We start from the raw sequence: 13357 nt of genomic DNA on the forward strand, positions 1-13357 counted from the left end.
AAATATGAAGCAGTGCATTAGCTATTCATAAAAATAATCATAAATAAGTAGCCAGCATATGAGCAGTAAAATTTAATTTTTTGTTTCTGTTTTTTATCTTTTTATATATTTAAGGCTACTTTCACACCTGCGTTTAGGTGTGGATCCGTCTGGTATCTGCACAGACGGATCCGCACCTATAATGCAAACGCTTGTATCCGTTCAGAACGGATCGTTTGCATTACCATATTGTGTCAGTAAAAACGGATCCGTCCCCATTGACTTACATTGTAAGGCCTCTTTCACACTTGCGTTGTCCGGATCCGGCGTGTACTCCACTTGCCGGAATTACACGCCGGATCCGGAAAAACGCAAGTGTACTGAAAGCATTTGAAGACGGAACCGTCTTCCAAATGCGTTCAGTGTTACTATGGCACCCAGGACGCTATTAAAGTCCTGGTTGCCATAGTAGGAGCGGGGAGCGGGGGAGCGGTATACTTACAGTCCGTGCGGCTCCCGGGGCGCTCCAGAATGACGTCAGAGCGCCCCATGCGCATGGATGACGTGCCTATGTGATCACATGATCCATGCGCTTGGGGCGCCCTGACGTCACTCTGAAGCGCCCGGGGAGCCGCACGGACGGTAAGTACACTGCTCCCCCGCTCCCCACTACACTTACCATGGCTGTCAGGACTTTAGCGTCCCGGCAGCCATGGTAACCACTCTGAAAAAGCTAAATGTCGGATCCGGTAATGCGCCGAAACGACGTTTAGCTTAAGGCCGGATCCGGATCAATGCCTTTCAATGGGCATTAATTCCGGATCCGGCCTTGCGGCAAGTGTTCCGGATTTTTGGCCGGAGCAAAAAGCGCAGCATGCTGCGGTATTTTCTCCGGCCAAAAAACGTTCCGTTCCGGAACTGAAGACATCCTGATGCATCCTGAACGGATTTCTCTCCATTCAGAATGCATTAGGATAATCCTGATCAGGATTCTTCCGGCATAGAGCCCCGACGACGGAACTCTATGCCGGAAGACAAGAACGCAGGTGTGAAAGAGCCCTTAGTCAGGACGGATCCGTTTGGCTCAGTTTAGTCAGACGGACATCAAAACGCTGCAAGCAGCGTTTTGGTGTCCGCCTCCAGAGCGGAATGGAGGCTGAACGGAGGTAAACGGATGCATTCTGAACGGATCCTTATCCATTCAGAATGCATTGGGGCTGAACTGATCCGTTTTGGGCCGATTGCGAGAGCCTTGAAACTGATCTCACAGGCGGACCCAGAAACGCCAGTGTGAGAGTAGCCTTATCTAGTTTTGGTACACTGCATGATGTGAATCCAGACTAAAAAGGTAAAAGTCAGAGAGGTGAACTGGTGTATTACATGGGCACCCTTATATTTCTGTGTGTATATAGATCCTAGTTGTCCCTTGACGTCCACTGCAATACCTGTGGAAGAAATCTAGCCTACGTAACCACGCAATAGTCCTCTTTAAATAAACGTTCGTTCAATAAAGTTATATAGTTTGCATTCTGCTCCCACCTTCATGGCAGCAGTAAATGTATCACTCGGGAACGGTTACCAGTGAGAGCAATTTGGGAAACAGAGCAGGGCATCTGCAGCCAATCAGCAGAACACAGACTCCATTTTTAAACAGAAAGCACAATCTCGTTCTAATGCCCATTTTCTCAGTTCATTAAGAGAATGCTTACTTTATTACACTGATCGAGGCCTTATGTTAACATGCAACCTCTAAAGATTGTCCATAGGGACCATCCTGTACAGAACAGATGCCAGAAATATGCCAACAGTAACTCAAAGATAAGCCTGCATGCAGAGACAGTAAGTAAATAATACCACCCTCGCAGCACTCACTGACTGAATCTTTACTGACCAGTAATTTAGGAGACACCTTGGTTTTTTTCTTCATTCTGGTTAACAATAATGAATCCTAAAAAGCCTTAAGTAAATTACTATACCTCAGGAGCAGCTCTCTGTGACTGTTCTGGTTCACTACTTGTGCTGGCCTTCAATTCCAAGTTTTCAGTATCAGATGCAATGCTCGACACATCAAGCTTAGCAATTTTCTTTTCAGAATTCTGAACATCTGAGGTGGTCGCGTTTGGTTCTCCTGTACCATTGGGGCTAGAAGCCATGTCTTGACCTACATTCTCTGAAACAGCTTTGACTCCTTCCCCCAAGTTGGTTACTACTTCGGTGGAAGATGCTGCCGCCTCAGGCAAGACACTTGCATCTTGTGGAACATCATCTACTGATCGGCTTTCGGAGTGTCCACTTGTGGCATCAGCAGCATCTGTACAAGCCTCCTCTGTGGACCGTCCCTCACTATTACTTTCTATGTGTGGTTCCTCCAAAACCAATTTCTCAGTTTTGTTGGAAATATCTGTTTCAGTTGTGAAATCCTTCCCATCAACTGCATTAATGTCCCCGTTGATTTCCTTTTCCATCGGGTCTAAGGTTTCGGATATGCTTGATGACTTCACAACATCAATTTCATTACCATTAGCACCTGGTGTAGAGGTAGATTCAACATCCTGGCTATCATTCGAGACAGTGGTTATAGGCTCTGTGCCTGGAGATTCCGCTGTATCTTGGCGATTTTCTGGTGTTTCTACATTAACTTCAGTTTCATTTTCCGAAATCTCATCAGTAACTAGAGCAGTTTCAGATTCCTTTTTCTCCTGGTTGTCTACAGTGGGAAGATTCCCCATACTCCCCACGTTATGCTCTTCCTCGACAGTTCTTCTAGACTCAGTATTTTCACTATAATTTAATGTTGTTCTAGTCAATTCCAAACTTGGTGTTTGAAGAGTCGTCTCTGGCTGCCTGCTGTACCCTGAGACAGTTCTTACAGGACTTGATGGTCCAGGTTCTATTTCCCCATCTACGTGGTCCTCATAGTCCCTGAAAGCTTTAGCCAGTCTCTCTCTGTGCATTTCATAGGTAACCTAAAATCACATTGACATAATTAGTTGTCATCTTCTTCATAAAAACGTCAATATATGCAGCACAGCATTTTAAAAAAAAACAACAAATAGTAATCCTATAACTATACGGTTTTGCTGTGGGTATACGATTATTAGCAGCAAATATATCCTAAAGCTGTTCACACCACATATGGAAGATCCAGTCTTCTGTACATCTTTTCCAATCAAGACAAAGCACAAGGAGAGGGGAATCATTCTCTAATAGTTTCTCTCTAATGCAGTGATCTGATCCTCTTTGTTCTGCTCATTTAAATGTAAAAAAATGTCTCATGCATCATGTGAAAGGGACCTTAAGCAAACACTAAACTTGAAATAAATAAAAGTAAATGGGAGATAATCTTGCCCATGGTATTTGACAGTGTCTTTATTGTTTGTCAGTGTTGTAGAAAATGCTTTACTCTTAAAGAAGCACTCCCACAATTATTTTTTTATTTTTTATCATCGGACCTGTTAGAAAGGTAGATGTAATCTGAAGTGTCATCTTCCTACCAGCGATTGTATTTGTGAGTTATAACCTCCCTTCTGACCCTCAGCTGTGTCATGTGACCAACACTCTCCACTTCCAAATAACAGTATCTTATTAGTGGACAGGAAGCCAGTTTCTCTATGTATTCCGATGCGAGTCTCAATGTCAGTCTCAAAAGAATGAATAGAGAAGTAACTGACTTCCTGTCTTGTGTCAGCTGGAGATCAAAGTGTTGGTCACATGACACAGCTAAGGCTTAGACACTGGAAAGAGGAGAACATTCTCTACTGATTACATTATGTATCTTTCTAACAGGTCAGAGAATAAATTTTTGGGGAGTGCTACTTTAAAGAAATCCTAAGGAAAACACAGGGTTAATTTTACGTTAGGTTTTGCTTTTAATTTTAAATGGCTGAAAGGGTGGGGCTCATCCAAGAGACGGGGCTTAAATCGTCAAGCTTTTTTTCTGCTGCAGGCTGCTGCTCCAGCCAGTTGTCTTACAGTCACATCCAGATTGTAAGTAAGAAGGCGAGTGGGGCATGGCTAAGCTGCTGCGACAGATGGAGAAGAGTTTTACATAGATTTGTTATTATTAATTGTAATATAAGACATATTAGGATGAGAAGGAGAGTATGAAGAGAGGAAGTGCTGAGCTTATAATATTTTTAGCTGATTTCATATTTTGAAATGTTTGTGAAACATTAAGTTGAATGATAAAAAAAAAAAATTTGAGGTATGGTGAAATCTCAAGCATGCCTCAAACAGATAGTGTACCTAGACATATGTAAACCTATTATAAAAAAAGGTCATAAAATGAATACTACAAATATACTTTCATTTTTTTTATTTTTTTCATTGTGAAATAGACACCTGAAGTTCATATGCCTATAGAGTTTTGGAATCCGCACACTTGTACCCCACTGATGTGCTATGCTTTTAGTGAGTGGAGCTGGTACAGGCAGGAGCAGTGAAGTGCTTCTACCTGTACAACATTCACTGCAGCACAGTGTCAGCGGTGTACTGATTCCAAAGCTCTATAGGCACCTGATTTCAGGCGACAATTTCACAAGGGAAAACATAAAATGAATATTTCTAATATGCTTTATTTTTTATGACATTTACAATAGGTTTTAATAAAATATAGTATATAGTAAACGTTTAGGTACACTTTAATTGCATGTGTTTGTGCTTTGTTAGCAATACAATTCCCCGATCATTTCTGATAGATCCTGCTCCATCTATCTCCGGATACAATAAAATAGGGATGTCCCAATACCATTTTATTAAGACTGAGTACGAGAACCCATACTTTTATTTAAGTACTCACCGATACCAATTTTAACAATAAAATACACACACACACACACACACGTATTTTGTGACCACTGACCAACCAAAAGGCCCAAAAACAGAACTATAACATGCCAAGGAGAGTTAGGAGACATTACACTGTATGGGGGCCACAAAGAGACATTATACTGTATGGGGGCAGCCACAAGGAGACGTTATACTGTATGGGGCCAGCCACAAGGAGACGTTATACTGTATGAGGGCCAGCCACAAGGAGATGCTACTGTAAGGAGTCAGGACAACAATTTTTAAAGCCCCTCCTCAGTATAATAGTCTTGTGGCCATCATACAGTAATGTATATTTCTTCTTGCCCTAATGCCTGCTTTTAGAGATCAATATGCAGCTTGCAGGCAGGAAGGGAAGGACCAGGGCCATAAAAGACAGACACAACACCTTTATTTCTCTGTCTGTGACCACTTGGGCTGGTTATAATCTTCTAACTAAGCTTTATACACTTACTAGGGTCGGTTCCTATAACTTAAAACTACTGGCAGGCGAACTCTGTTTGAGGGTGTCTGGACTCTGGAGAGGCTTTTCCCTGTGCTCCGATTCGGAGATCAGATGTCTGTGGGTGGAGTCATCAGGAACATGGGGGGAGGAGCCGGGGACGGTGGCGGCCGCTGCGGAAAGTGTTAATCAGAGCAGCTGCGGGAAAAGTCTCTTTCCAGACAACCTCCTAACACCACATGCTGAACTGGTCACGTCGGATGGCTGTGGGCAGAGTCTTAAACATACGTGGAGCCGGGGATAGCGGAGGCCGCTGGTAATCAGGGCGAGGGGCAGAGACTGGGAGCAAGAAGAAGCTGTATTTGCTGTGCGAGATGCAGGGGCAGGCCGCGGACGGACACAGACACATTTAGAAGCGGCACACAGGTATCGGCAGTGGTATCGGGGACATTTGCACGAGTACATGTACTCGTGCAAATGTCCGGTATCGGTCCCGATACAGATACTGGTATCGGGACATCCCTACAATAAAATATGCTAAGCATACCCTAGTTTCGGCAATTGTTTTCAGCATTACACACAAACATATCTTCTTTCCATGGCTGTTCAGGTTTTTTTGCGGACCGTATGTGGAATCATTTCAATGGGTCCGGGAGAAAAAATAAAAAAATAAATAAATAGAAGCAACTCTGTGTACATTCCGTTTCTGTATGTCCGTATTTCCATTCCGCAGAAAAATAGAACATGTCCTATTATTGTCTGCATTACGGACAAGGATAGGACTGTTCTATTAGGGGCCAGCTGTTCCATTCTGCAAAATACGGAATGCACACGGATTTTATCTTTTTTTTGCGGATCGTTTTTTTTTCAGACTGCAAAATACATACTGTCGTGTGAATGAGCCCTTAGTAAGAGGCCAAATCACTATCCAACTAGTCAATCTAATGGTTGTTATTTCTCTTGCTACTTGCATATGTAAAGGAAAAGCTGATAGTGTGCAATTAATTACTAGGTTTTGTTCTAAATTAGCCAGCTAAAAGACCAGTCATTAATCTTCATGGTGATTGGAAAGTAAATCTATAAATGGACATGGTCTGGAAATAAATAGTCCGGGCTACTAATGTCAGCTCTAGATTACCTCAAATGGTGAATAAACCAGTAAGCAACAACAAGCCATCAAGCCTTACAATCCGGGACTTTAAGGGATCAAACACAACAGGAAAAAAAAAAAAAAAAAAAATCATAGTTTCTAAATCTAGACACCTTTTTACACTAAACCACACCATAACCATACACATTAGGTATGAAAAGGCCTTCAACCATTACTCAGCCTTGTTCCTTTGCCAAAGTGACCAATTAACATAAAACTGTAGAAAAAAATTTGTGGGACTATATTTTATTTTTTTTCTTCAGTTTTCAAACCAGCACCTGGATCTGAATTCTTTTGTAATTGCATGCACCGTAATTAAAAATTTTTGCATAGCCACTGAGTTATTCAATAAAATGTATCTGTACAGCACTACCTGCTGTTTCTTTTTTTCTTATTTCTTTGGCCGGCTCACTAAGATGGTTGGACATGCTCAGTTTTGTCCTTCAACTGCCTCCTGAGCTGTGATAGAGACGAGAGCTGCAGCAGGGAGGGCACATCCCCTGAGCTGCTGCAGAAAGGACACTCCTCTAGAGCTGGCATCTTGATATAAATCTAGCAGAACAATTAAAGGTATGAATAGGGAGATCTGTGGATTCATGTGAGGTACAGGGCTGGTTCGAGCTTTGTTAGAAAGATTGTAATGCACTACATCACATCCAATTTTCATTTTTACATTAATCATTGGATAACCCCTTTAATGAAATGTTGGTCTCCCATATTGGATTATTTTGGTCAGCAACTAACCATTACCAAATGATTGGTCAACTCACGGCTCAGCATACACATTTGTTTTAACAATGCTGGTGATATAATTGGCCTTCGATGAAGCTTTAGAGAAGGACATTTTACGTGCCACGGCATAGAAGTAACACTAGTGACTCTCCAGCAATTGCCAAGTGTAAAAACCACTGCATATAGAATAGTTGTTGAGCAGTCAACTTAAAAATACCACTTTCTCCGATCAGAATTCATTACTACTGAAATAACATTTTCCAGGCAGTATTTCAGCAAATTCAAGGCAATCCTGTTTTAACATTTATTGATGTAACAAAAGCTGTATTAATTTCTAGTAAAAAAAAAATTCTATATAAAAAAATTATATCTAAAAAATAGTGCTTCAAGAAAGCTAAGGAGGCCTTCTGCCAAAGCTAGTATTCATTATTTAATCTTGCCTAGTATTCATTATTTAAATCAATACAATGTATTGAAAAAGGTTTAAACATTTTTGGGGGAACTTAAGAAGATCCTGTAATTTCATCATGGTATACAGGGTTTTGTCCTTAGGGCACTAAACATGCAGGGAAAAACTGACACACCAACTTTATTCTTTGGGGCAGCACAATTATGGTGACACTAAAAATTTATATAATTGTTATGTTTTACTACATTTAATAAAAAAATATTTGTAGATAAAAAAATTGTTGCTTTGTATCGTAAAATTCTTATATTCTGATAGAGATATAGATATATATATATATTATTTATATTTTTTTTATTTTTTTTTTTATTCTTAGTCAACTGAGCTGTAGTAAATATTTGTAGGGAATCTTTTATACTTTTAATAAAATGTTAAACATTTTTTACTTTTTTTTGTTTTAGTTTTCAGTCCCCCTAGGGAACTTGAATCAGCAATCACAGTGACAAAGAAGAGGGGGGGGGGGGGGGAAGCAATTCTTTGATTTTCATAATTGAATTGCTTGGACTTTTACTAATGTAATCAATTGTTTATTTTACTGTTTAGCTTATTTTACATTAATGGAAAAAGGCTTTTTAAAACTTTTAATGTTTTATTTAAATATTTATACAAATTTTAGCAACTTTACGTTTTTCTGTAGTAAACTTGAGCATTTGTGCAGTACAATGCTACACCACACGGTGTTACAGATCGCTGCGTAGCCACCAATTAGAGGAACACGGTTCAGTTATTCCACATGTATGCAATATGATTATGGCTACTAGAGGAAAAGTAACAAACAAGGAGTGCTAGCTTCAAAGCTGCAGAGTAACAAAAACACTACCAATCAATACCACTGGGAAAAAAAGGGTAGAAGAATGAACTTACTTAAAAAAAAAAAAAAAATAATAATAATAATAATAATAATAATAATAATAATAATTTTAAAAAAAATCAACGGGTCTCTGTGTAAAAGGAAAAGAAAAAAATACCGGAAGACCAGGCTGTTTTTTTAAATCCATAATTATTCCAACTCTGGAAGCGGACCATGATAAATATTTTTCCTCCCTATTTTTGTGCAAGCCAGCTGGATAGGTATTTAAGAATAAAAAAAGGAGGGGGGGGGGGGCGCCTAAGCTAACATTTCCACAAACCCACTGATCAAAATGTATTTGTTGATTCGGCAGCTTCTCATGAAGCAGATGGAAACAACCGTCGACTAGAATTATCCTTCCCTATGGATATCAACTACAAGATCAGGTAGGAAAGACTAAAGACAATGCCCCTCCAGGAGACGCAACGTTAGACGGGTGAACCTGGCTCTGTATACTAACCGAGTGGATTACTGAAGGGTCTCAGCTGCTCTACTCAATACAGTAACTCTACAGTAGCAACAAAGGGGTTAATGCATGTAAAAATACCTTGTGATAAGCAGGAGGGATGAACGCTCACAGCAGTGTAGCAATGGCACAACTTTTCCATTTCACGATATTAAATGCGCTCTATAAAATACTACGAAATATCCGCTGTGATCTGCATGGGCAGACAAAGCCACTGCCGAGAACGCCTGAAGGAAACTGTGCCGTTACCATTTGCTTTCCTGAAGGGATTGTTGGAAGTAGGGAACATGGAAGGAAAATATCATTTCCAGGAAATTTAAGTAAAACTACAAAAGGCACCAGCTCATCCTTTAGTTACTGCAATATGAATAGATACCAAGCTGTCAATGTCCGCCTAGCATAAAGCTATGACGTAGCGGGATCTTTTCTGATATGAATGCAAATTATGTTTTTTTCTTTTTTTTTGGAGCAAGCCATGTTTTCAGTTCGTGCCACAAGGGCATTGTGCAGAAGAGGGCTGGAAATAATTGAGCTAGTCAAAGCCTTACAGATGCTTGGATAATGATAGCTCACTTAACTTCCCAACCTTACCCCACCGCTGGAACCGGCTAGGGCCATACACTAAACACAACCGTTCTTACCTTCCACACATTGTACTGAAATCTGCTGACATGGATGCTGTGCGGAGATGTCAAACAAAAAGACTTCAACAACGCAGATGAAAATGAAACAGTCCATATAGATATCGGCTAAGGAGGGGGAATAAAACGCTTCCAGACAATTTCACAGTCTTACATTGGGGCAGGGTTTTTTTTATTTATTTTTTGGCTATTAAACGATTATCATGCATGTTATCACGTTAATCACACACTACATAGATTACCATATATATCATAAGGATGCCATTTAAAAAGCGCTCGTTTAAAAGACGGCCAGGGGGCATGTATCCAACGCCTTGGTATTCCAATGTCAAAGGGCACATATGTTTAAAGCATGCTAAACAAATAAGAACCGAAAGACAAATTGTGCATTTAGAGCAACATTTACACACCACAAATACACACATTTTCACAAGCTGGCCGTATTGTGGACACCTATGTAATCACATGTATGTATCATTTCTATTTTACAATTGTCGCACAAGTGAAAACATGAGCAAATGATAAAAAAATTAAAAATGTATGAGATATTCTATATATATCTATATATCTATATCTATCTCAAACATAGGCGGATGCTGCCCATGGGAATAAATTATAGCTAATTTAGCACATAAAATAAGAAAAAGTAAGAAAAATCCATAAAAAAAATCGGGCGCAGCGATTCTGCTGGAGCGGCAGTTACTGCTTATAAAGTGTGGTGCAGCTGCGGGAGGAGAGGGCTACATTGACAAACAGCCACCCTGCTACAAAGGTGGCAGCAAATCTATCAAACCGGACAATAAAATTGCAATTGAGTTTCTTTGGCTTTTTATAGCAGGCGCACGTATACTGATAGGTAGCACTGCAACCCTCTTCCAATTTGGGGTCATTTTGTTCTTTTATCAAAGAAAGGCGTTTGTGGTAGTTTATCAGTCTAGCACAATAAAAGGAGCTAATTGCAGATGTGGCTGTGCTGGTAATGAGTGCTGGACAGCTGGGCTGCTACTCCACTTAAAGGGCTATGGAAAAAAGTTTAAAAAAAAATTCCATGTAGTAACTATACAAAGCGGTAAGTGTATAGCACACGTTACAATGATCTAAACGCTATTCTAAACAAGAACATTCAGAGTTAAACCCACGCTAAAATAAATGCTGAACACAGAGCTCTGCACTGCCAGGCAAAGCTGTCAACCTATTCATTTTTAGCACAGCGGTGCCACCTAGTGGAATATACTGCACACTGTAATTCCTGGTCCATTTTTACTGTTCTACCAAACAGTTCAATGCATATTAAAACAGAATCATATACATTTTTTTTATTTTTTATCTCAGATTACACAAGCTAAACACAATCCAAGGAATACACCACCCAAAAGAATAGGCATATACATCAGCTTAACAGTTCCTTTATTCAATTAGATCTATAAATACCTGTTATATTTCATAATTAGAAAAAATACCTACTTAGAAATATAAATTCCAGTTGTTTTTAGTCATACCTATGACTTCCTGCTAAGTTTTTCCAAAAAGTGACGTTACAGCTTTCCATAGACGACACCAATTTGCATAGAACTGTGACCATATACTGTATAGGGCAGGGGTACTCAACTAGTTTTATTAAAGGTCCACATACCAGGGTCTGCAGTCAGGTGAAGCTCCGAGCTGAACGCCAACAGTAAAGATGCCATGCGATCATGTGATACATGCGCGTGGGGCGCTCTGACGTTATAGTGGAGCGCCCCGGGTAAGTCCCAGAATTAGTAATGGCCACATTAGTGCCCCAGTAAGATTAATGTCCCCATTAGTGCCCCCAGTAAGAGTATTGCCCCCCTTCTCTGCTTTTGCAAAAAAAAATAAAAAATTAGCATTCACCTGGCTGCGGTGAACATTCGCTGCTGACTGCAAGCTCAGGACCGGTGCTCCAACGTGATGAAGTCTTGTAGGTCCTGTCCTGAGCTTCTAGTCAGCAGGGAGTGTTCTCCACAGCGTGAGCAAATGGAGGTGGAGGTACCGTTATACAGTGTTTTCCAACCAGTGTGCCTCCAGCTGTTGCAAAACTACAACTCCCAGCATGCCCGCACAGCCAAAGGCTGTCCAGGCATTCTGGGAGTTGTAGTTTTGCAACAGCTGGAGGCACACTGGTTGGGAAACACTGCCGTAATATATATATTTTTTTACTAGCACAAGTAGCGGTGGAGGTAAAGGCTGTACTAATGGGCGTTCCATGATGGAAGCGCTCATTAGTAAGGGTACTTTCACACTTGCAGCAGGATGGATCCGACAGGCTGCTCACCCTGTCCGATCCATCTTGCCACTACTTCGCCGTGCCGCTGCTCTGTGCCCATCGACTATAATGGGGATGGGGGAAGAGTTACGGCGCAGCACGGTGAGAGGCCGCCAGACTAAAAGTACTACATGTCCGACTTTTTCGTCTGGCGGCCCCCTCAATATAATAAACATTGGTGGAGCAGTGCGCCCCCCCTCAAAATAATAAACATTGGTGGCGCAGTGCACCCCCCCATCACAATAAACATTGGTGGCGCAGTGCGCCCCCCCTCAATATAATAAACATTGGTGGCGCAGTGCGCCCCCCCATCACCCCAGTATAATAAACATTGGTGGCGCAGTGTGCCCCCCATCACCCCAGTATAATAAACATTGGTGGCGCAGTGCACCCCCCCTCAAAATAATAAACATTGGTGGCGCAGTGTGCCCCCCCATCACCCCAGTATAATAAACATTGGTGGCGCAGTGTGCCCCCCAATATAATAAACATTGGTGGCGCAGTGTGCCCCCCAATATAATAAACATTGGTGGCGCAGTTTGCCCCTCAATATAATAAACATTGGTGGCGCAGTGCGCCCCCCCTCAAAATAATAAACATTGGTGGCGCAGTGCGCCCCCCCATCACCCCAGTATAATAAACATTGGTGGCGCAGTGCGCCTCCCCCCCCCCCAATATAATAAACATAGGTGGCGCAGTGCGCCCCCCCCCCCCCCCCCCCCCCCCCCCCAATATAATAAACATTGGTGGTGCAGTGGGCAGTGCCAATGAGGGTTAAAAAATAATTTACTCACCTCCTCCAGTTGATCGCTTAACTGCCGGTCTCCAGTTCTTACTTCTTTCTTCAGGACCTGTGGTGACATCACTGAGCTCATCACATGATCCATCACCATGGTAATGGGCCATGTGATGAGCTCAGTGACGTCACCACAGGTCCTGAAGAAAGAAGTAAGAACTGGAGACCGGCAGTTACGCGATGAACTGGAGGAGGTGAGTTAATTTTCTTTTATTATTTTTAACCCTCATTGGCACTTCCCACTGAGCCACCAATGTTTATTATAATGGGGAAGGGGGGGGGGGGGGGGGGGGGGCGCACTGCGCCACCAATGTTTATTATACTAGGGGGGGGGCGCACTGTGCCACCAACGTTTCTTATACAAATACAGAAGGCGGGTGCCGGAATCAAATAGCCGGCACCCGACCTTTGTGACAGGGGGCTGCGAACAGCTACAATTAACCCCTCAGGTACCGCACCTGAAGGGTTAACTCAACTGCAGCTGATCGCAGCTCCCTGTCACAGAGGTCGGGTGCCGGCTATTTGATTCCAGCACCCGCCTCCTGTATTTGTAATACAGGTCAGTTATCTTCATTGGTGGCGCAGTGGCCACAGCCCCTCCCCTCCTCCTCCTGCCTCTTCTTATTGGCAGCGGTGGGGACAGCAGCAGCACAGGGGGAGGGAGAGACTCCTCCTGCGCTGCTGAGAACTATCAGCTCCTGTGCCCGCCGCTGTATGGAGCAGA

The 13357-nt window shown here is 42.1% G+C and overlaps 1 protein-coding gene across 1 annotated transcript in view; it reads right to left on the reverse strand.

The window, feature by feature from the left end:
* The window catches only part of LRBA (LPS responsive beige-like anchor protein), a 640201-nt gene that overhangs the window by 540405 nt on the left and 86439 nt on the right, over positions 1-13357 (reverse strand). The window contains exon 22 of the mRNA XM_040418535.1: positions 1956-2945. Coding sequence (XP_040274469.1) covers positions 1956-2945 — 990 coding nt within the window. The remainder of the gene's footprint in view (positions 1-1955; positions 2946-13357) is intronic.

The sequence above is a fragment of the Bufo bufo genome, chromosome 2 (assembly GCF_905171765.1).
Source record: "Bufo bufo chromosome 2, aBufBuf1.1, whole genome shotgun sequence".
In the NCBI taxonomy this organism is placed as follows: Eukaryota; Metazoa; Chordata; class Amphibia; order Anura; family Bufonidae; genus Bufo; species Bufo bufo.